A 22,884-nucleotide genomic window follows, 5' to 3' on the forward strand; every position below is an offset into this window, starting at 1 on the left:
CATTGTCGGAGTCAGTCTCGTTGTCGTGCGGCTCCTAATAAATGACGCCGGCTTTTACAAAAGCTCGAACAACAGTGCAAGCAGACACGTTAGCCCGAGCATCCACAATCCATTCACAAATTGTGGCGTAACTCGCCCGGCGCTGCCTCCTAGTCTTAGTAAAGCTGTGTTCGCCATCTTCCAACTCGGGCCACCTCGCCTTGTTTCCGTGGAAACTCAGCTTCGCTTTCCTGCTTCCTCCACTTGCGAACCGTGGATTCGTTGCTCTTGAATTCTCGCGCGGCTGCTCGATTCCCATGTTCCTCCGCTTAACTGATAGCTCGCAGTTTAAACTGTGCTTCTTAAGCGTGTGTCTTCGTAGGTGCCATTTTCGGGGGTCCTTAGCCAAACCGATGTTGTTTTGCACAATGCACACCCCGGCACTGGAAACCTACTGGGGGCGTGCCTTTAGCGTCCTCTTTCACGCGCACCCTTCCCCCTTTAACGTCTGCATGCTGTCCTCAGTCACGTCCGCCTTTACGCTATACAAGCAGCTTGTCGGCAGGAAATGCTCCCAGTCAGTCAAGCGGAGCGCTATTCAAAGTCACACAACAACATTTACAGATTTTGGAATTCGGTGCACACATAAGGCGCGCCACATTATCAGGCGCCCCGTCCATTTTGGAGAAAATTTAAGACTTTTAAGTCCGCCTCATGGTCGTGAAAATACGGTAATTAATGTAATAAATCAACCATAATATTTTTCTTTCTTTAGTTTCCTGTACTTTGCTTAGAGACCCCAGTAGCAATACAAAAGCAGAAGGAACACTCCAAGAAGCTAAAAAGTTATCAAGAAATGTTGTTTTTGTGTGTGTACAGGCAGTCCTCCAGCGACAGGTACCGGCACATTGGTCATTCACCTGGAAGATTACAATGATAATGCACCCTTCGTGGTACCGTCAGTAGCACGGGTGTGTGAAGATGCACATGATATGAATGTGGCCATCGTCGGTGGAAGGGACAAGGATCTACCACCCAACGGGGCGCCCTTCAAGATAGAGCTGGGAAAACAACTGGGACTAGATAAAACCTGGAAAGTTACCAGTGTCAACTGTGAGTATTTTATACCTTCCAACGTACATTATGTATAATACTGTATATAGTGCACGGTATATATGAAGAAGAAGAAGAATCACCTTTATTGTCATGAACATGGATGCATGCACACAAAATTTGTTCTCTCCATTTTACCCATCACAGTGAACACACACACTTGTTAGTGGAACACACTGAAGCACCCTTGGACCAGTTCGGCGTATCAGTGTCTTGCTCAAGGACACCACAGCCGTGAGTCCGGGGGATGTTGCCGGATGGTGCGGTCAGGGTCTTGAACGTAGGTCACCCACGGTGGCAGGCGATGATCTTAACCATTGGGCCACTGAGCTACAGCTACCCATATTTTACTGAAATAGTTTTTCCATCATTACTACATTCTAAAAGCATTACAACTGATCAACACCAGCACTTTCAAATAGGAAAAAGTGGAGAGGGCAAAACAGAATTGCACGCATCTTCAATACTTAAGGGACAGTCCAATATGTTTATATTGCTCATAGGAATCCACACTAAAAACAAGTACGGATCTGCACTGAGGATGAAGCGTAAAATGATCTGAGGAGGAAAAGAGTGTGTGTTTGTGTGTGTGTGCGCGTGTGTATAGGCAGACAACCAAGACATTGATTCAGGGTCGCATGGCCGACAGCGCTGTCTTTATGTGTTTTAGCGACAGAGCAGCGTTAAAACTTGCCCACAGGTAATACCTGTGACTGACAGCTGGCAAAGGGAGGCACAACTACTCCACAGTCAGTCATTTTGTGTATACGTGTGTGTGTGTGCGTGCGTGTGCATGTTTGAATGTCTACTAAAAATATCTGAATTTAAATGAATTGTATGCATGAATACATACCGTACATTTCTTCCCCAAACATATGAAATCATATGCACATTGCATACCTCATCTTTTCGATGAGCTTTCAAGACGCTGCAGCTAAGTGACTCCTCATCCTCTGCATGTTATCCAAAAACGCGCGTTAGGTTAATTGCAGAATCGAAATACAATGGTGCCTTGAGCTACGAGTGACCCGACTCGAGAGTTTTGTAAGAAACAAGCTTTGACTTACAAGACAATTACACGCCGTTCTTAAAACAACCACGGAACTTTCCTTGAAAGTCTACTACTTAATGTTAACACATAATGGGAAAGACCATAGACTAGCTAAGGAAATGCATCGATTATAAACGAATATTTGACCGCAAACGGTGCAGCAACACATGTAGACAGACCATATCACAATATTAACTGGCATATATTCTTTATCCTTGCAAAAGTACAACAAATATTACTGCAGCTAACTGAGTCACTGTAGTTCTGAAAGTTTGTGTCTGCATAACTGTATAATACTGGCCCCCGGTGACAAAGTCATGCACGCCAGAAGAGCCGCTGATGCACACACTGTTTAATTCTTTACATTCTATTCAATTACATTATGGCTATATGTTTGTATCCAGTACAATATAATAGAGTGCTACTTTCCTTATTAAAAACACATAGCAAAAAAAAAAAAATTTTTGTGGGGGGGGGCCTGGAAAGGATTAATGTCCATTCCATTTTTCCATTGGGAAAGAGGATTTGAGAGACAAGTGTTTTGAGTGACGAGCATGGTCACCGAATGAAATGAACTCATATCTCAAGGCACCACTCTATGTAAATATATTGTGAATGTGTCTGGTTGTCTGTGTGTCAGTGCTGTGGTTAACAGGCCATCAATCAGGGGGGTCAACCGCCTTTCGCCTTGAGGCCAAGCCAAATAGAAGGTAGAAGGTATATTCCTACTGCAGACCAAAATCTGGAAATTGAAAGAGACCTGTGCAGTGTCAAGATGGAACCTTACCAAACACTTAATACAAATTGACATATTAATGGTTTGCAGCAGATCTTGGACCCACGATCATTCAGTGTCTCAGCCAAGTCGTTACATGCTGAGCCGATGCTGCCCTTTTTTGTTCAATAAACCACTTACGGAGTTCTGCTTTGCAAAATATGCTGCTGTTTTGTGGGTTCATTCAGAATGTATGGAAAATATTTTTTAAAGGCTGTTGTTTATATTAACTTGACAAACTCACTCTCTCTCTTGCTCTAGCTACACACTCCCAAATCATGTTGCTGCACAGTCTGAAGACAGCCAACTACCAGTTACCATTGCTCATTACTGATTCAGGGGTGCCTCCTTTGTCCAACAACTCAGAGGTCAAAGTTCAAGTCTGCGTCTGCAAGAAGAAAAAGATGCTCTGCAGCTCTGCCCGCTCACACCACGCCAGCCTTCTCATCATGCTCGCAACACTGATGCTTGCCCTACCTTGTAAGTATCACTGCACGGACAAAGAACCAGAGGGTAATTTTTCCCTTAGTACTATGAAAAATACTTTTAGTTATAGCAAAGCAAATGTATTTATATTGTGCATTTCATACACAAGGGAATTCAATGTGCATTACATGATTAAAAGCATTTAAAAACAAAGAAAAAACAGCGTATAAACATTGAAAACAAATAGAAAAAGTTCTGGAAAATGTGACTCAAGGATAGCATATACAGGCTGAACAGGAGGGGTCCACAAACTGACCCTTGAGGGACCCCATAGGTCATTGCCATTCGATGAGATTGAACACTTCCAATGGTTACAAAATAACTCCTTTCCTCCAGATACGACCTGAACCATTTAAGGACTGTTCCATTTAGTCCTACCCACGTTTCCAACCTGTTCAGCAGTATATTATGATCTACCGTATGAAAAGCTGCACTGAGGTCCAACAAGACCTTTCCCGAGTCAGTATTCAACCTTATATCATTTAGCACTTTGATAAGAACAGATTCTGTACTGTGATGAGTTCGGAACCCTGATTGAAATTTGTCAAAAAGTCCATTTAAGTTCAGGAAATGGCTGAGTTGATTAAAAATAACTTCCTCAACAATCTTGGCTATAAAAGGCAGCTACTTTAAGAGCTTTAGGAAACTCGCCTGACTGACGCGAGCAATTGATTATTTGCTGCAAATCAGCTAGCACAGACTTCGCAATAGCTTTAAAAAAGTCAGATGGTATTGAGTCAAGACAGCTCGTTGATGGTTTCAGCTGCTGAGCCGTTTTCTCTACAGTTTCTCTACTTAGTGGCGGTACTCTCATTTATGTACCCTTTCTTAATAGACATAGAGGTTGTCTGAACTTTTGGAACAATCTGTAATCAAAGAATACACAAAAGTGGTCAGAAATAGCGATATCCTTAATGTCGATTGATAGAATTTCAACATCCTTAGAGATGACCAGGTCCAAGAAAATCTGTCTAGTATAGCAGATAGTTCTTTTGATTTTTTTTGTTATTGTCAACAGGAATGTTAAAGTCTCCCGTTATGACAAAATAGTTGTAGTCAGTACAAATAACTGACAGCAGTTCTGAAAAGTCCTCCATACATAATCTATTGTATCTTGGAGGCCTATAAATTATTAAAACAATAACCTTTGGGTCACCTTTAACTAAAAAACAGAGATATTCAAAAGAGCTAAAATCACCCAGTATCATTTCTTTACACTGAAATAATGACTTAAAAATAACAGCAATACCACCGCCTTTTTTCCCTATTGGACACTTGTTCATAAAATAAAAATCTGCTGGTGTCGCCTCATTTAAAATGGTATTACAGCTACTTTCTGTGAACCACGTTTCATTTAGTAACAAAAAGTCCAGATCATAGGTTGTAATGATGTCATTAACCAACATTGATTTATTACCCAGTGACCTGATATTGAAAAGAGCTAGTCTCACAGCGATAACTGGAGACAATGGTTTGATACATTCACATTTTCTCCTCACTAAGTTTGCAGTTCTACTTTTTTTGTGCCATATTTCTTTGACCAACTTTCTGTCCCTTGTAATTACAGAGATCAAAAATGCCTGATCTCCATAGGGGTCTGGCTTATTCTAAAAAAAGACCCCGCAGATATCAGTCAGATTCGCAGATAAGGTTCTTCATGGGTGGAGGAGGGGCCCTTCGCATCTTAGTGGATGGTGGTTTCAGGCGAGGGGGTTTGCGAGGACAATCTTGACGTGCGTTGGATTCCAATATTGACAATCGTCTTCATCCTGTCCGTCACGCCTAGCAGAGAATTTAGGCTAGTAGAGAGTGAGTTTTGCGTTGGGCTTTGCTCCAATGGGGCAGGGAGGGGTATGGGAGATTCAACACGCTGGCTCATCTCATTTGTCATTCGCTCCTCCGATTGTTTGGAGGACCCTGATGAATCAGTCTGCGCCTCGTGTCGCCTTATCTCCTGTTCCTCCGATTGTTTGGGAACAACTTCATCACCAAGGCCAGTGTTTTCGTTTTGGGCCGCTGAATGACGTACACAGTAAAAAAATGATCATTCTTGGCCAGGGTCTTGTAAAAGTGGCTCAAATCTATTTGTAAGTCTGATGTCAATGTTTTGCATTGAATCGCGTCCTTTTTTCTTGCCCTTCGCTGTAGCGACCGTCCACGGCCGCTCACTCGCCGTTGAAGCAGCCCGCAACACAGGCCAGCCGGATTCCACGGTAATCTGCTGGTGTTGTGTCCTCCCTTTTAGATGTTGTCCCATATCTTTGGGCTTTGCTCCCAGTAAATTCCATGGAGAACTGCTGGATTGACCATTAGCGTTTCCACAGTCCGCATCCGTCCTCTTTGTTGAGATAAGTGGCTGTCTGTTAGCACACTTCGGCTCACCATTTAGTCCTCAGTGGAAAAGGGAGGCATCTTGATTGCTGGTCTTGTTGCTAATAGGAGGCTTGTGCTAATTACCAGGCCACGCTCACGTAATGGTGAGAGGGTATCAGAAAATATTGGAATATAGCAACAACTGACTATCTCCAAAAAAAAAGTACAGTCCCACAGGTTTAAAAATATCCAGGAGTCGCTGCTTCTAATTTTTTTAGACGAGAAACAAGCTTATCAGCAAGAAAAAAAAAAAAATATATATATATAAAAATATATATATATATATATATATATATATATATATATAGCTATAGTTATAGCTAGCTATAACTATATATATATAGTTATTTGACATGAAACATTAAATTATTACAGATGACATTCTCTATCGCTTCATAAATCTGGATATCCTGTCAACAGCCATGAATCCGATTCACCCGTGTTTCTTAATAGAGTGTTAAATAAAATTGGCTATAACATATATGAAATAACCTCACAGTAATAACCTTCAGAATATAAATGTGTGAGATTTTTTTTATCACTACTCATGCTGCTGATGTACATATTTATGGCTCACTTTTTGTTTTTGTTTTTTTTCACTATTATTTAAACACATCTGTTGAAAGAAAACATCTTGTTTTTGCTGGAGGAATCAGTAGAATTCTCATGAGGCCATTAGCAACAGCATTAAAAATTCAGCCTCATCCATTCACAAAATAAATATCCAACAGCCAGTTTGATTAAAAAGAAAAAAAACATCTTTAAGAACTTCGGAGGTCTGTACATTCTGTCTCTCTTTCTCGAGGCTTGTTGTAGCTTTCAAGTTACACGCCAGGTGAGGAAAGCAAAGGCAATTGTTAAAAGAAGAGAGTCTGAATGTGAACATTTAAAAGACAGTACTCAGAAAAGTAGACACCAAAACAAAAGTAGACTGCGATTTTAGCCCTGAAGGAAGGTGTAGGAGCAGTTCCCCCCCTCATCATTGAGCAAAATCACAGCAATGCCTCTTCAAGCACTCTTTCCCATCTTCTCTCAGTCTTGTTATATTGATCCTCAATCTGTCACACTGCCTACTTGTCTTCTATACCAGCTTCATATTACTCATCTTAGAGTCGTGTCCCTGACAGTTTTCCGATCTCTTTATCATGCTGATTTCTTTAACAGTCAGAAACACCCATAGTATAATGTCACAGCTTCTCATTTACTCCTATGTGGACCGCAGCATCTAGCAGTCCACCACCAATCCTTCTCATGGTTTGGCTCGAGTTGTCTATTGATGCACATCGATATATGTGGTGTGTGTGTGTGTGTGTGTTTGTGTGTGTGTGTGTGTGTGTGTGTGTGTGTGTGTGTGTGCGCGGGTGTGTCCAGGTGCGTGCGTGCGTGCAGATTCCAACTGTCACATTTTGGGTGGAGGGTTTCTGCTGGTGGAGTGCAGGAAAACAAGGTAGGTGGACTACAGTGCAGAGAATTAGGCAAGGAAGGCAGTAGTTCAGGTGAATCTCAAAATGTTAGTTTGTTTCCCCAAAAAAGACAACGAAAAAGAGTGGCAGGATTAAAAGCACAGTACTGCATTAACAAAGTCCAAAAACCAAGATGCAAATTAACAAGATAAACACTCACCACGCCAGACAACCAGCAGCAGGACAATAAATAGAGACTTGATAGGCAAAATGAGCAGGGCCGACGAGAACAGGTGGAGACAAAAACATAACAAGCAGACTGGAAAGACATAAACAAAGGGACACAGGAAAACAAGACCTAACAGGAATCCAAATTAAATCCAATTAAAATAAAATCGGATTTAATTCAAAAAATACAAAAAAAATAAATAAATACAGATCATGACGCCAGTAGTTGATACAGTATGTCATGATGCAGTTAAACATTTTTATGTATAAATATGATAATGCAATACCATTCAATAAGTAAGAATCACAAAAACTGAGGTATACTGACAGAGGAGGGTCTGATAGTGGCCACTGGATTTGCGCTGCCGGAGCAAAGGGGGACTGGAGCGGCTGTCTGGGCCAGCTTGTCGCAGCATGGTCAGGTGTCTAGTGCGGCCTTCTCGGCCGCCCAGTCTGATTGGAAAGAGGTACATAATTGAGCCATGATCAGCCCGTGAGCAGGCACTGCAACCCTTAGCTGCCGCAGGGCCAGTATTGGGTCTGCACCAGCCTGCTTCCAAATAGGTTGGGGGACACTAGAAACAAGGGGGGCAAAGTGTGCAGGCACCTGGAAAAGTGAACTAGAGGAAATGCGTGGACAGACTTACACCCTTGGAAGTCAAGTGACAGGACGAGGTGATGGAACCATTGTGAAACTAGGTGACTTGGACACAGGCGTGGAACAACATGACTTGGAAACGGGTGCAGAGCTAGGTGACCTTTACTTGGGCTGCTCTGTGGCCACCACGTGGTGGTCCTGTATAAATGGCCAAATGGGTAGCCAAATAAAGATTAGTTCAGAACAAATATTCAGGCTAACATAGGTCGGAATGATGTGTCGCTAACTGACAAGGGGTTGTGAAACCATCCATTCCATTCATCCATCCATCCATCCATCCATCGATCCATCTATCCATTTTCTTTACTGATTCTCCTCACTAAGGTCGCGGGCTGCCGGAGCCTATCCCAGCTATCTTCGGGCGGGAGGCCGGGTACACCCCGAACCGGTCGCCAGCCAATCGCGGGGCACGTAGAAACAAACCACCATTCGCACTCACATTCACATCTACGGGCAATTTAGAGTCCTCAATCAACCTACCATGCATGTTTTTGGGATGTGGGAGGAAACCGGAGTGCCCGGGAAAACCCACCTAGGCACGGGGAGAACACGCAAACTCCACACAGGCGGGGCCGTGATTTTAACCCCGGTGCACAGAACTGTGAGGCAGATGTGCTAACCAGTCGTCCATATTGAAACCATATTGGGCAAAACGTCCCGGAGTGGGGAAGAAGGTTATAAAGTTTGAGGCCGTAACCTTCAAAATCTAAAGAATTTGAATCTATATGTGGAGGAGAATATACGGTTAAAGGGTGAACAGAAAGCTAATAACTATAATGAACACTGGAGTGACGACAGGACACCAGTGAGTGAGATAGAGAGGAGAAAAACAAGACGGCAAGACGATTTGCTTGGCCGCCATGCTCAGCTCAATGTTGAGGAGGACGATGGCGAGCAGGCTGACGCAGTGTGCTTCCTTCTGGGTGCGGGCTCATCTAACGCTGTCAAGATCGAGCGGGTAGGGGTTTTTGACATGGTGGTTTGGAGACAATGTTGGAGCCAGGTGCAGGGAAGCAGGCTCGGATTGTGGCATTTTATTTATTTTTTTCAGCTCTTTGAGATCGTTTGGACAACTTCATTTTATCAGGAAATTCTATTGAAGGGAGTTAATGATTGAACCGGTCTGCAGGTAATCAGGCTCGGGTGTGGTCAGTGAAAATGAAATCAACTTTCCAAAAAATGTGATTAGCAACAGTTAATTCTTGATTTAACAAGGGGGGCAATTACTTTTTCCACACAGTGCCAGGTAGCTTTGAATAGGTTTTGTTTCTCTTAAAGAAATAAAATTACGATTTAACGATTTTATATTTGTCTATTTACATTTGTTTGATGAACCTAAATATTAAAGTGGGAAAACTCAAAGAAAATAAAACGGAAAAAAACAAATAAATAATGAATGTAGTTTTGGTCACTTGTTATTAAAGTTTGATATTCAGGTGTAATTCCACTTCGCTTTAAGTCCACTTGGATCTTTGTCCCCCTTTTTCTTGATTTTCTACTGTTGTAACTTTTCAGAAATAATTGCAAAAATGGCCTCAGTATTTGGTCTAATAACACCAATAGTTGCTTTGTCAAATCTGTTCACTTTTGAACATAAAAGAAAAAAATAATTACAACCATTTGTTAGCCACTATTGGACGGAAATTATGAAAATTCCACAGTACGGTATGTGTATGTGAGCCGATTCAAGTATAAAAAACTGGTATTGACTTCAGAGCAGAGTTAGTTTTATAACAGCATCAGCAATCAGGTCAGAGTGTACTTTTAAGAAATGTTCTTATTTGCAGTTGTCATGGCAGTAGGTGCATCTTCATTTGCGAAGTGTGCTCATTGGTGAGATTCGGTCCATCATTTGCCATTCCTTTTTTACTCTCAAAGATAGCTGTATAAATTCCAATGTTGCTGTGATCTCCAATGCCATTCATGACCAAAAACTTTTCAAATGACACATTCTTTCTCCTCTGACCCTGAGCATATACACGTCCTTTGATTTGGACTGATCTCACGCAGATATTATGTCACCTTGGAGCTGACCACAAAAAGTATCTGCACGTGTGTCCCTTTTCACAATGACACATTTTGTTCTGAGCAACACAGGCTCCACGTCTAACACAGAACAGCTCAGTTCACGAGCCCAGCAGGCACCAGGAGAGATGACTTCTGCCAGAGCTCATGTCAGACAGTAGCGCCGGGCCACAAATGTAGGTGACTGATCACTACAGTGTTGAATATGAGAAGCTGATAGAAAAGGCCCACCGGATGCTTTTTCTATTCCCTTATCTCCTAGATGAACTCTGACCCTGACACAGAGAGATGAGAGGAAGGAAAATGGAAAGAGCCAGAGGGAAGGGAAGGGAAAAGGAGATGAATGTGTGGAGATTAAAATCTGTGTTTTTCTTCCTTTATGGTTCGAGAACAGTGTAGTGCAGTGAATCCATATGCATCACATCATCGTGTCATATATAAGTCCAAACCTATATGGAGCAGTTGTGGGACTTTGACGAAAATGCTAATTACATTCAAAATGGTTCAGAGTATATCTAAGACGCATGCCCTCTGAAATGAAATGGAGTCAAAAATATCCGAAACGGATTTAAGTATTTTAAGTCAAATACTTCAATCCGTTTAAAATTCCGGGTTCTCCCGGTGCTTGTGTGGGTTTTCTCCAGATACTCAGACTTCCTCCCACATTCCAAAAACATGATTCTTAGTTTAATTGAAGACTGTAAATTGACAATACAATACAGTGACTGCAGTAGTTGCAGCAGTGCCTGTATGTGCCCTACGATTGGCTGACGACCAGTCGAGGAATCCAAAGAAATTGTCTCATACGGTATGATAATATATTGGTCATATCCTCTCACGGTGCCTCGCAGTAAGGCAACAAAGTGGACTACACTGCCCCCTATCAGTGCACATGTACTGATGTTCTTTGCCTCACTTACATTCATGCGTTATCTCTCCTCAGCAGCTTTACAGGTGCTCCGAACACATTTTTCAAAGCTGAAGATGTATGACTGAAGTCAGTGTGAAAGCACAGACACTATAGCTGATAAATAGTTTCTAAAGATTAGTGGCTTGGACTTTTGCTAATCATGCCTATGAGAGAATTTAACTTATGAAATGAACTTTCACACACACACATAGAAAAACATACACAGAAACACACACACAGAAACACAAACACAGTTCCCTTCTGTAGTGCACAGAATTCCCCCACATATGCTCGTGTTAGGTTTACAAGCTCAAACCTCAATCTTTTCCATGCAGGATTACAGGCTGTAGCAGTAAATTGGTCTGAAGTTGTGGTGCACTGCGGGAAACTTGTTTGCTTCTGCTTTTCTTTGTCATTTCAGCAAGAGTTACAGAATATTGAAATGGCAAAGGTAAAGGAAAAGCGAGAATGTGAGGGCGTTGTAAAACCAAGCAATTTACCACTTACTACTGCAAAAACTCTAAAACAAGATGCCACTAATGCACCTTTCATCCCCCAGGGTTTTTAGTCCACGCGGTTTGTTTTCTCTGATCCTCCACTTCACTACGACAGCCGTTTGCATTCTTCTACAGCTCTACACAAATCCCTTTTCTGACTCAAGAGAGTATGTTTACAGGTTTATTTACTCCTGGAAAGATGCAGCTTTTTCCATTCTTTTCAATTTCTTTTGATTGACAGCCATTGCGTGGTGTGTTTGTTGAAGAATTGTCTTTGCTCTCAGATCACACGATGAAGACTATTTGATCCATGAGTTGAAACAAAGAAAAAAAATCACTTTGTTTCTGGGCATAACCACACATTAAACATGAATTTGTAGGAGTGTGAGGGAACGTGATCCACTAATGAACTAAAACCCTTTGATGACGATACTGATACCAGATGATACTGTGGTGTACAGTCCCTGCAAAAGCGAGTATCTTTGACCACATGTTAAATGAAGAGCATTCGAAGTCAGTAGAAACATTTCAGAAAGTTTGAATTTTGTGTTGATTGTCACAAAAGTGGCGTCTGCCATCTTCTTGTCTTCTTCCTCTTTTCCTTTCGGCATGTCCCGTTAGGGGTCGCCACAGCCTGTCATCTTTTTCCATGTAAGCCTATCGCAGACATCCTTTTTCTTTTAATTTTTTATTTTTTTTTTATTTGTCCTGTTCGGCTGTTAGGTCAAGCAGAAAGGAGGATCTGTAACCCTTTTATGCCGGAACAGTTTTACTGTGTCACAGTGGAGTTTCTTAGATGCCACTGTGGTTTCTTAGTATGATAATGGATATTAATTGAGAATCAAGTTTGATCAGTCGAACAGAACAAGGTTTTGAGAGGGGAGTGAGAAAAGAATACAACAAAAGACAAAGCACTAACTGTAAACAAGATGAGGAAAGTAAATCATATATCTAGAGCAATGACACATTAGTTATGAAGGTCTCTTTATAGTCCGCGCTCGCGCGGCCGACAGCGCCCGCATTGCATCACGTGACTGACGCGTTGGCCCCCGCGGCCCCTCTGCATCACTTGACGTGCAAACGGCAAAAATTGTTGCTGTGCGTAGAATGCTGCGTAGATCATCTCTAATGATTGGTCCGTTTTAGTCACATGCTGTAATGATGTACTCAGCGTTCCCCTTGGTTCCGCAAACCCCCGCTGCCGCCCCCTTCTTGATCGATTTGGCAGCATAATTAAATATATCATCTGGTCACCTAGGTCCATTTGTTCTAGCAGACACTGTTCCACAGTCACCATTGTTGTTGCTTTGTTTCTTGTTACGGAAAGGAAAGGAAAAACGGCCACTGGAAATGGCCAGAAAGTGTAGAGGAAACTCCACCCTGTGGCGTCCTAGCCAATACCAGTCGTAGTGACACCCCTGACTTGGAGGAGAACTGCAGTACATTTTCAAAACTGCGCGTGTGGGTTGCGCTCGAGTATAAAGGCAAACTGCGTGCAGGATAGCCGCGGTGACGTCAGCGCGGTTGGCGCCCATGCGATTATAAAGAAGCCTTGAGTGTTGTATGGGGGAGTAGTGCTACACCCGGTGAGGGTAGGACAGGACTAGATAAGAAAAAAAAAAATAGTTGTTGTAGGTGGTCAATTCCATGATGTTCCCATGTGCTAAAATTAAGGGCTATATTGTTAATTTTGAAATCTGGGAGGTAATTGACATCATGCAGCTTCTAAACTTTTCCACCAAGGTGCATGAGATTATTGGGTTCTTGAAATATTTATGGTGTTTAAGACTTGTGGAAATAAATGGGAGTTTTGAAAGTTTTATGTTGTTGCAGTCTATCTCTTCTAATTCAAGCCAAGAATTATGCTCCTCATATTGATGCATCCATTTGATGAGGTATTGTAATTGGTTAGCTGAATAATAGTGTTTATAGTTGGTAGAATTTAGGCTTCCCTCCTGTTTACTTTTCTGAAGAGTGGATAAACTGATTCTATTTTTCTTATTTTTTGAATAAAAATTTACAACAGCAAAATCTAATGTCTGGAACCATTTAAATGTGGTCTTAAATGGAATTATTGTGAAAAAAATAAATTCTTTATTATTTCAGGTTTTCAATTTTGGTTTTACTATTTTGTGGCTATTCAAATAGCATTGGGGAAAGTAGACATCCTCTTCTGGTTCCTCTTTGTAGAGTAAAACCTTGTGATGTGATCCTATTCGTGGTCACTGTCGCTTTCGGCGAGTTGTATAAAGTTGCGATCCACTGTATAAATGAGTCTCCAAAGCCAAATTTGCTAAGTACTGCAAACAGGAAAGCCCATTTAACTTTATTGAAAACTTTCTCTGCGCCAAGTGACATGATTGCTTTTAGATTTTTACGCTGTAACATGCTTATTAAATTTAATAGAGGTCTGACATTATTTGTGGAACTTCTATGTTTAATGAAACCTGTCTGGTCATAGTGGATTATCAACAGGAGTACCTTTTCAAGTCTCGCTGCAAGGGTGTTCGAGATAATCTTTATATCTACATTAATCAGTGATAAGGGCCGATAATTAGCCGGGAGAGTGGGGCCTTTGCCTGAATTTAGTAGTAATTTAATTGAAGCTGTGCTCATACGGCTACTTATTTGACCTTTATCATTTATCTCCTTGACTGTTCTGAAAAATAGAGGCACTAGTATTGGCCAGAAATGTTTAATGAATTCGACGGCGATTCCGTCTGGGCCAGGCGCTCCTCCCGATTGCATATTTTTTTCATGCATTATGTAATTATGTGATGGTTAAAGGAGCATCAAGACTCTCTTTAATTTCTGTATTTAATTGAAGAATGTTTAGATATCACCTGCATCCTCCTCTAACACTAACTGCCCGAACATCATCGTCCATGGGAATTCCAGTCTAACATCTCTCAGCCTATCCATCACCACTGCAAACAGGAAGGGGCTCAGAGGTGATCCCCGATGCAGTCCCACCTCCACCTTAAACTCCTCTGTCACACCTCACCACTGTTCTGCTGCCGTCATACATGTCGTGTACTATGCTAACATACTTCTTTGCCACTCCAGACTTCCGCATGCAGTACCACAGTTCCTCCCTGAGCACTCTGTCATAGGGTTTTTCTAGATCTACAAAGACAATGTATCTCCTCCTTGACCTTCTCTGCACTTTTCCATCAACATCCTCAAGGCAAATAATGCATCTGTGGTACGCTTTCTAGACAGGAAACCATACTGTTGCTTGCAAATACATCTGTCCTGAGTCTAGCCTCCACTACTCTTTCCCATAACTTCATTATGTGGCTCATCCACTTTATTCCTCTATAGTTCCCACAGCTCTGCACATCACCCTTGTTCTTAAAAATGGGCACCAGCACACTTTTCCTCCATTCCTCAGGCACCTTCTCACCTGCTAGAATTATGTTTAAAAAGCTGGTCAAAAACTCCAGAGCCACCTCTCCTAGATGTTTAAATACCTCCACAGGTATGTGATCAGGACCAACTGCCTTTCCATTTTTCATCCTCTTTAATGCCTTTGTAACTTCCACCTTACTAATCATTGCCACTTCCTGGTCCACCACACTTGACTCTAGTCCTCTCATTTTCCTCATTCATCAACTCCTCAAAGTATTCTTTCCATCTGTCCAGCACACAACTGGCACCAGTCAGCACATTTCCATCTCTATCCTTAATCACCCTAACCTGCTGCACATCCTTCCCATCTCTATCCCTCTGTCTGGCCAACCTGTATAGATCTTTTTCTCCTTCTTTAGTGTCCAACCTGGCATTCATGTCATCACCTGTTAGGTTAGAGTTAGGGTTGCTGTCTGATAAAAATCTTGCATTTACACAATGACAATTTACATTCAACATGATTAGAGATTCTGTGTTCTGTAAAAACAATAAAAAATAAAAAAATAAAAATGCAGCCAAACAACCAATCAAAACACATTTCATGAAACGATGTTTTCAGTGAGCATCTCTATTTGCGGCTAGAACTGTCCAAAACACATACTTCTGATTTTAAGCACACGTCTCTCGTTCACTTTGTATTGGAGACGAGCGACACACAAACACACTCAGGCATAGTGCTGAAGAGGAAAGCCAATCGCCGTCACTTAATTTGTTTTAATGAACAGTTTCCGATTGCATTAGATTATAAATGTGCTTTTTTTTAGCAGAGGAGAGAGTCAAAGTATATTTCTGGTGAATTGAATCAAATTAATACACAGAGATAAAATTTGCCTGTCTAAAAACTCATTCGGTTATACAGACTCATTGTAATATGTGAATGCACTGATTTGATGATTACACTGTGAGCTTTGTGAAAACATGTCGTTTTACGCATCGGTACAAGCTCAAATACTAGTCTATCAGAGCGGCGTTATTACATTTGCTGCCAGTACACAAGTTATGATTGTATACTTTAAAAAAAATATTAAATGACATATTCACATAAAACAAAGTGATGGCTGTGAAAACTCCTCTTTGTAGTCTTAAGTTTCTATCAAATGTGTTGCTCTAAAACAGATTATTGCCCCGATAAAATGAAGTGGCTTTACATTGCACAGTAACTATATATAGGTTGAACGAAAAAAGAAATTCAAGCGACTTGAAAATTATTATTTTTTAAATGGTTTTGATCAATTACTGTACATTAGTTTCAGGAAAAAACCCTATGCAGCCTTTTATGATGCCATTTATTTCCCCGTATGATAATTCAAATTTTACAGCTTGTTCAAAGTGCATATTTGTACTCCGAGTTTCATAATACTCACATTGGGCTTAAATTTTAACGTTGTGTTTAAATGCTGGTAAAATGGGTATAAAGAACAATGGAGTCGTCGATTAAAGTAAAATCACCAGGTTGCCTTACTGAATTCAGCCCTTGTCAAATGGCTCTTTGGCCCTCATGAAAGCTTGACTGATGAGTGGCTACTGCCAATCCTCCTACTGACTGGTTCCTCTGCGATCATTTCATTTGGACCAGCGGGTTCTCAGTTATGAAGTTGGACTCATTCAATCATGTCTCATCAGTAAGGACCTGTCACAACACTAGAATAGCTATTATGTCAACAGTTTCTGCACATTTTACATGAATACAGACATATTTATATGCAAGGTATACACAAAGCCATAATGCATGGTTTGCCCCTTTTGCACTGTATCTATATACCGCTACCTCTTTTGGGTGAATCTGAGTGTTTTGTACTGTATGTATTTCTTCATGTAGCACGCTTACTGCTAAGCCCTGGTAGGACTGCTCATTAAGCAAAATGCATGTGGTAGAATATGGCGCAAAACAGACCAGGTAAGGGGGAGGCAATTTGACATAACCAATGTCTGTTTCTAAATTGTTTACTGTCGAACTGTGGTTTCAGTGATTCTTTTCAGAATCAGAATCAGAATCATCTTTATTTGCCAAGTATGTCCAAAAAACACACAAGGAATTTGTCTCCGGTAATTTTAAGCGCATACAAGTGGGTTTCACTCGTAAACATTTGTGGTCACAGTCTTGATGTGCTACGTTTCATTGGTTGGCTGTCACAATATCTTCGTTTAACTCATTGTGTAACTGCAATGTTGACATGCCAGAACAGCTTGTCGCCCTCAATGCATTGGGGGTTTTAAACTGGTCTCCTTAAAAGGCGGCTTAATTGTGGCCCTTTCCAAGATCAGACGAGACTGGGCGTTCTCATATGGTCGTGAAGTACACTTAACTTCGCACAGCTCGATGCGCACTCAACCAGGCCATTCATTGTGTATGGAGTCCAGTACGGTCAGCCCTCAGCCACCTCCAAGCTAGCGAGCAGTGCAACAAGTGGATAAGTTGTCAGTATACTGGAGCTCAATGAGCCACCGTCAGACGGTAATACTCTTGATATTGTAAGCAAACCGTGATGCTTTCTGCTATTTGGACCACGGGAGCTCGAGTTAGCTTTAAAGTTATGTTGATGAGAAAAGGCCAATAGGCTGTCCTTTCCTGTTCACAAACTCCCATTCCTTCTCACAGGGTACTATGGTGCAGTCTATTACACCAATGGCATTTGGCGTTCTCCCAGTTTCATCGAAGTTGATTTGTTTTATTTCTTTTGTTTATAGCGCAAAGAAAATGAATAGAAATGTGAACACAGCAAAGTCTCCTAAGGGAAAGCTGTACATGCAATGCTGTATGAATTGCAGTGCAGTCTTCCTACACCTGATGTTCTTAGGTTTTGGGCCACAAATTCTCATTCACATCACAACAAATATCTTCTCTTGCAATGAGCTATTGCAGAAAACAGGTTGATCATCGGTTGATCTAATGCGTCACGCATTTCCCTTCGTTCGATAAAATCAAGACTAACCTGGGGGTAAAAAGTCTCATGGAAATGTATAGAAATATGTTTGACATATTATGACAACCATTTTCCATGTAAGGACTTATGCAATGAACAAATGCCTAAATGTTGTTGGGGTGAGACTATTCAATACAGAACACAATAAAACATTTCGATCAACATGACATAAGCAATTGATAATGTCAGAAACAGCAGAGAATTGTACATAATCATTTGCATGGACGTACCAAAGCATTTACTTTACTTAACTTGTTTAAAGAAATGAGAAACTGCTTTTTTGATGTGCACGTGACACAATGCTGTGAAACTTGAACAAGCAGTTTTGAGAATTTCAATTCTGATCTGAGAATTGTACCAAAGCAACTGAGACTAAGTGTAATGTTTTTCATAGATTCTACTTGGAAGCACAAAGTGCCAAAGAGGGGAGAAAATGAAGCTGCTAGCTGGAGTGAGCAAATGTTTCAGTCGAGCTCAGCCACCTTCCGTCACACACAGAAGTCAAGAAACAATCGATACTCTTATTTCAAACCACAGTCCTGTGTGTGTGTCTGTGTGTATAGATAGATAGATAGATAGATAGATAGATAGATAGATAGATAGATAGATAGTAGGGCTAGGAAAAATGTATTCCCTATTCCAATTGATTTGCGAATTTCAATGAAAAAAAGGATATTGAATTAAAATGTTCGCATTTGAATGTAAACAAATAGACTGACGTACCTGTATCTTATTCTGACGGGAGCTGGAATGAAGGGAGTCATATCTGGTCACATCCTTGTTTACTTCCGGCGAATGCGCAGTTGTACAGTACCCGCTGTAAGCCCTAATGTATAGTATAGTGTATAGTATCATGGAGCCGTCTCTGCTAAGATAAGAATCTCTGTGGAACCAAGTGTCCCATGATGAGAAGCTGCACGACTGTTCATAGCAGACTGCGACCGTGCCAGATGAATTGGATAAAGTTATGCAACATTCATTCAATACGTATTGGCAGATGATTGACGAGAGCTACCGCTAACTAGCAGCTCAGGTAACTAACTACCTGGTAGTAGACAAGATGTTGCTAGCTTGCGTGGAGTATGCAGAGACCTGCTTGAACAAGCCTTGGCCATTGTGAGGGATCATGATGATTGGCAATTGCTTTTTTCCCCGGAAGGAAAATGTACCCGCCGCCCACTTTCTTACGTTGTGACTAAATCTGTGACCTCAAAAAACAGGACTTCATCAGGTTGCTGTAGATAGTTTTCAAATCATCAAATTGGATTTTTCTTTTGTTGGACTATTAGTTTGGAATATCACAAGTAGTAAGCGATCGAATTGATTCAATCATCGCTTGCCAAAGACAATACCAATAGCCGTTGGGCTTTTAGGGGGCAAGTCCGAGCACTAATAGATAGATGTACTGTAGCCATACATCAGTCAAGCAGGTAAAGGTTTTATGACGGCAACCACTATTTCCTATAGGGGCATTTCTTTTTGATTTAAATTAGAAATACTGATTTCTGGCTTTCTGAGATTCCATTGTACATTTTTCATTCACACTGCCACTCCATTTTTCACATCTCAATGATATGATACATCAAAAGTTTGCTTTATCTGATTCACAACCTTGTGTTCATTGCTCTCACTCATATTGATCGAGGCGTCTGGGCTGCTACAATAAGAGGCTGACATGGCTTCAGAGGGGACTCTCACATTCAAGCCAGTTGCTTATTTGCTGGAATTAGAGCCTCACTTCTATCCTCACTGAAAATTTAATGAAAATACACCAATACCTCCCGTCTGTAATTTAGCTGATTCGCTGCTGACCTTGTTTTACCTCTTGTACCCTGTCCATGCCTCACTTTCCTCCAAATCAACCTTTTGCCTTCATCTCTTCTCTCACCAGGCCTGTAGCTTCTGCAAATTGGTCCAGTAACACCGGAAAGAAACAACTTATCTCCCGCACACAACGCTGGCTTAGCAGAGAGGACGGAAAAGAAGGAGAAGTCTTCACACCATGAAGAATTATACATGACAATGGACACGATCCCCACAAGCTCAATTGCTCTGTAAAAAATCACTTTTCTCGCTACACTTGTCTGCTTTTCTTTATCACTGCTTTCCTTGGTACACCACTCCTTCCCACATGATATCACATCATCTTTAGTCTGTCTGACCGCCTTTAGCATTCTGCCCTCGGTCCACACTTACAGTACCCAAAACACCATGGATTCTTTAATCCTTGTTGTTGTTTTTTTTTACACTTTCCACCATCTAACTTATTTTGCAGTGTCCAAAACAGTGGGTGTGTGCCAGCCCGTAAAATGGATCTCAATCGAACATATCATGATGACTTTTGATAACGACCATGAACAAAAATTGGAAGATTTGAACCATTTTATCGCCATTTTAAGTTTGGATACAATGTATTCTGTCATAGCATGTTCCAGCATCAAGAAAACTGTTTTGATTTGATATTATTTGATTGCAGTTTGCATGGAACCCCATCATATAATCAATAGTCTACTGAACAAATGTTCCCTTAAGTGCTTTAAGTCAATAGATTTCATTGTTTTAATGCCCACGACTGGTTAGCACACCCATGGCAGACATCTGTCATACCTACTTGAGATTAAACATTCCCTAACTTTACATACACTTGAACCATCTATAGTCATGAGAAACATAAGTATTGCTAATTCCACCATTACAAAGATAACAATGTTCAATGATGTTTAATTCTCTAAAATTGCATTGCATCATACTGAGGGGGATTTCTTATTCAGCAGCAGAAAAAACGGGAACGTCCGAGTACCATCATTATAATAAATGAATGGTGGGCTTACTCAAAACTGTAAATGATCTTTGCAAAAGCATATCCTGTATTCAGTCCACTCTTGGAGTTCATCTCATTCCGCTGTGTAGGTTTATCAAACGAAGTGTCTCCTGAGTGTGTATTTGGAACAAAATGCTGGAGGACAGCAGAGTTGCTAAGCCTTTGTGTGTGCAGTTTGCATGTTCTCCCTGTGCTCGTGTGGGTTCTCTCTGCGTATTCCAGCGTTCTCCCACAGGCCAACAACAAATATGTTAGGTTCCTTGAAGCCTAAATTGTCTCTAGGTGTGAAAAGTCTGTCCCTACGTGTCAGCTTTGTGATTGGCAGGCAACCAGTCCAAGGTGTACCGTACACCGCCTCTCATCCCGAGTCGGCTTTTCTGTGACATTGAACGGGATAATTGTTCTGGTAAATGGATTCATTGTTGGATGGACAAACACTACAGTATCATTTTAAACTGATTTTCACTCTTCAGTCCTTTCCAGACTTCTTCTGCTATCCTGAATATTTTTCCTCCACTTTCCCCCGTCCTTCTACTGTATGTCAGAGCACTCGCTCCCCAATATAACCGGCCTCCCTCTTCCCATGCCAATAAACACGGCAATGGGTGAGACATTGTCCTGGTGGGCGTAGAGTATTGGCGTTTTGATGTGTTCTTTTCTATTCTCAACAGAGTGTGTTTGATCTAGTTTCCCTGTTTCAAGGAGAGAATCTGCCTGTTTCTTTGTCTCCAGTGGTTGTGGTCTCTTTGGACATGGTGGTAGCCAATAAGCCTTTAAAGTCGGAAACTCTGGAGTCGTTTCTTCGATTTACATGTTTTAATGCATTAGTTGTCATGGAGTGGAAATAAGTATATCTTTATAGTAATGGTGTAAACCTTAAAATAAGTACTGTCATATAAATATTTTATTTTTTACCATTGTATAAATATGCAGTATTGATTAACTTATGTACTTTAATTGGTTCCCCACACAGACAGTCATTAGAAAAGGAATGTTTTTTTTTTCAGTGAACTTGAGCACGATTTCTAATGCCATTGGTGTTGGTGTTGCCTTTTTCATTGTAACATCTTTGCTGGTGTTTTTATTTTTTTATTGTGATTAATTGCAAAAAGGAGTCTTTGAGTTTTCAATGCTCATGTGTTTAAAATTTTGATCGCCTGATCTCTCTTCATCTGTTTAAGTCCTAAGAATGACGTAAAAGAAGAAAACAAAGAATGTGTTTGTGGTGCGTAGTTTATCTTTACTCTCCTGCCTGCACTCATCAAATGAGGGGAAGGAGTGCGGGCTCGATTGGATCCTCAAAGAAAAAGAAGACATTTTGAATGAATAATGTCTGTCTTTTTGCACTAATTTAATAAACCCGTTACTGAAAGATGCAACATGCTTCTTCCGTGCAATTTGTCTGTCTGATTAACAAAGACACAATTTGATCACTAAACTCACTCACAAGTACTGTATATACATGGCAAGCTTTCAAAGTAAAAGCATTTGTGTTCCAGGCAAGGACAAGCCGAGTCCCAGCAGGAAGGATATGGTTGCCATGTAGAATATAAATGTAAAACGCATGAAGGCAAGATAATATTTCATCTGACTCACTGGGGCCTCAGAACAAGACCATCCATTTTTTATTTGAATTTCACATCCTAATTATAACCGGCTTATCTATAGCTTTGCCAGCACTTAGGATGTTCTTCTGGCAGAGTTACATGAGTTATTTCTGGAAATGCCAATAGCAACAATAACACCCAAAAATAATGATACTAATAACCTCCATCCGCCATCTCCCACAGAGCCATTCAAACCCATTAATTCCCTCCCAGATGATCATTTAGCACCTATTAACAGAGGATCCTCATCTGTAATGACCACTCAATTATCATTTTCACTCTCATTCAGCTCAGCTTTAGCAAGGTTAAGTAACGCCCTCAACCTGTGTCAAATTGCGAGTGGGCCATTGGTAGATATTGGTAGCAATTCCACCACCAATATATCCAACCAGGGCGAAAGGCACCTCTATTTTTCAACTCATCAGATGCATGCTGTCACCCTGATAATGTTGAATCACTAGCTATGCCTCCCCAAAAGCAAAAGCAGCCTTAAGCGCTCATTTTTAGGCTGGAAGCACCTCAACATTCCAAATTTGTCCTTTTTTTAATGTTGATTTAGAATAGAGCAAGCCTCTATTTGTTTTTTGTTTTTTCTGAATCATAATAACAACAATAACAATGAT

General features: G+C 41.0%; 1 protein-coding gene across 1 annotated transcript in view; it reads left to right on the forward strand.

Moving 5' to 3' along the window:
* The window catches only part of cdh13 (cadherin 13, H-cadherin (heart)), a 279,998-nt gene extending 257,977 nt beyond the window's left edge, over nt 1-22,021 (forward strand). Inside the window, exons 13-15 of the mRNA XM_061677140.1 lie at nt 859-1,092; nt 3,180-3,398; nt 19,725-22,021. Of these exons, the coding sequence (XP_061533124.1) occupies nt 859-1,092; nt 3,180-3,398; nt 19,725-19,732 (461 nt within the window). The 3' untranslated portion in view covers nt 19,733-22,021. The remainder of the gene's footprint in view (nt 1-858; nt 1,093-3,179; nt 3,399-19,724) is intronic.
* Nucleotides 22,022-22,884: the final 863 nt, after the last annotated feature.

Source organism: Phycodurus eques, chromosome 5, assembly GCF_024500275.1.
Source record: "Phycodurus eques isolate BA_2022a chromosome 5, UOR_Pequ_1.1, whole genome shotgun sequence".
NCBI lineage: Eukaryota > Metazoa > Chordata > Actinopteri > Syngnathiformes > Syngnathidae > Phycodurus > Phycodurus eques.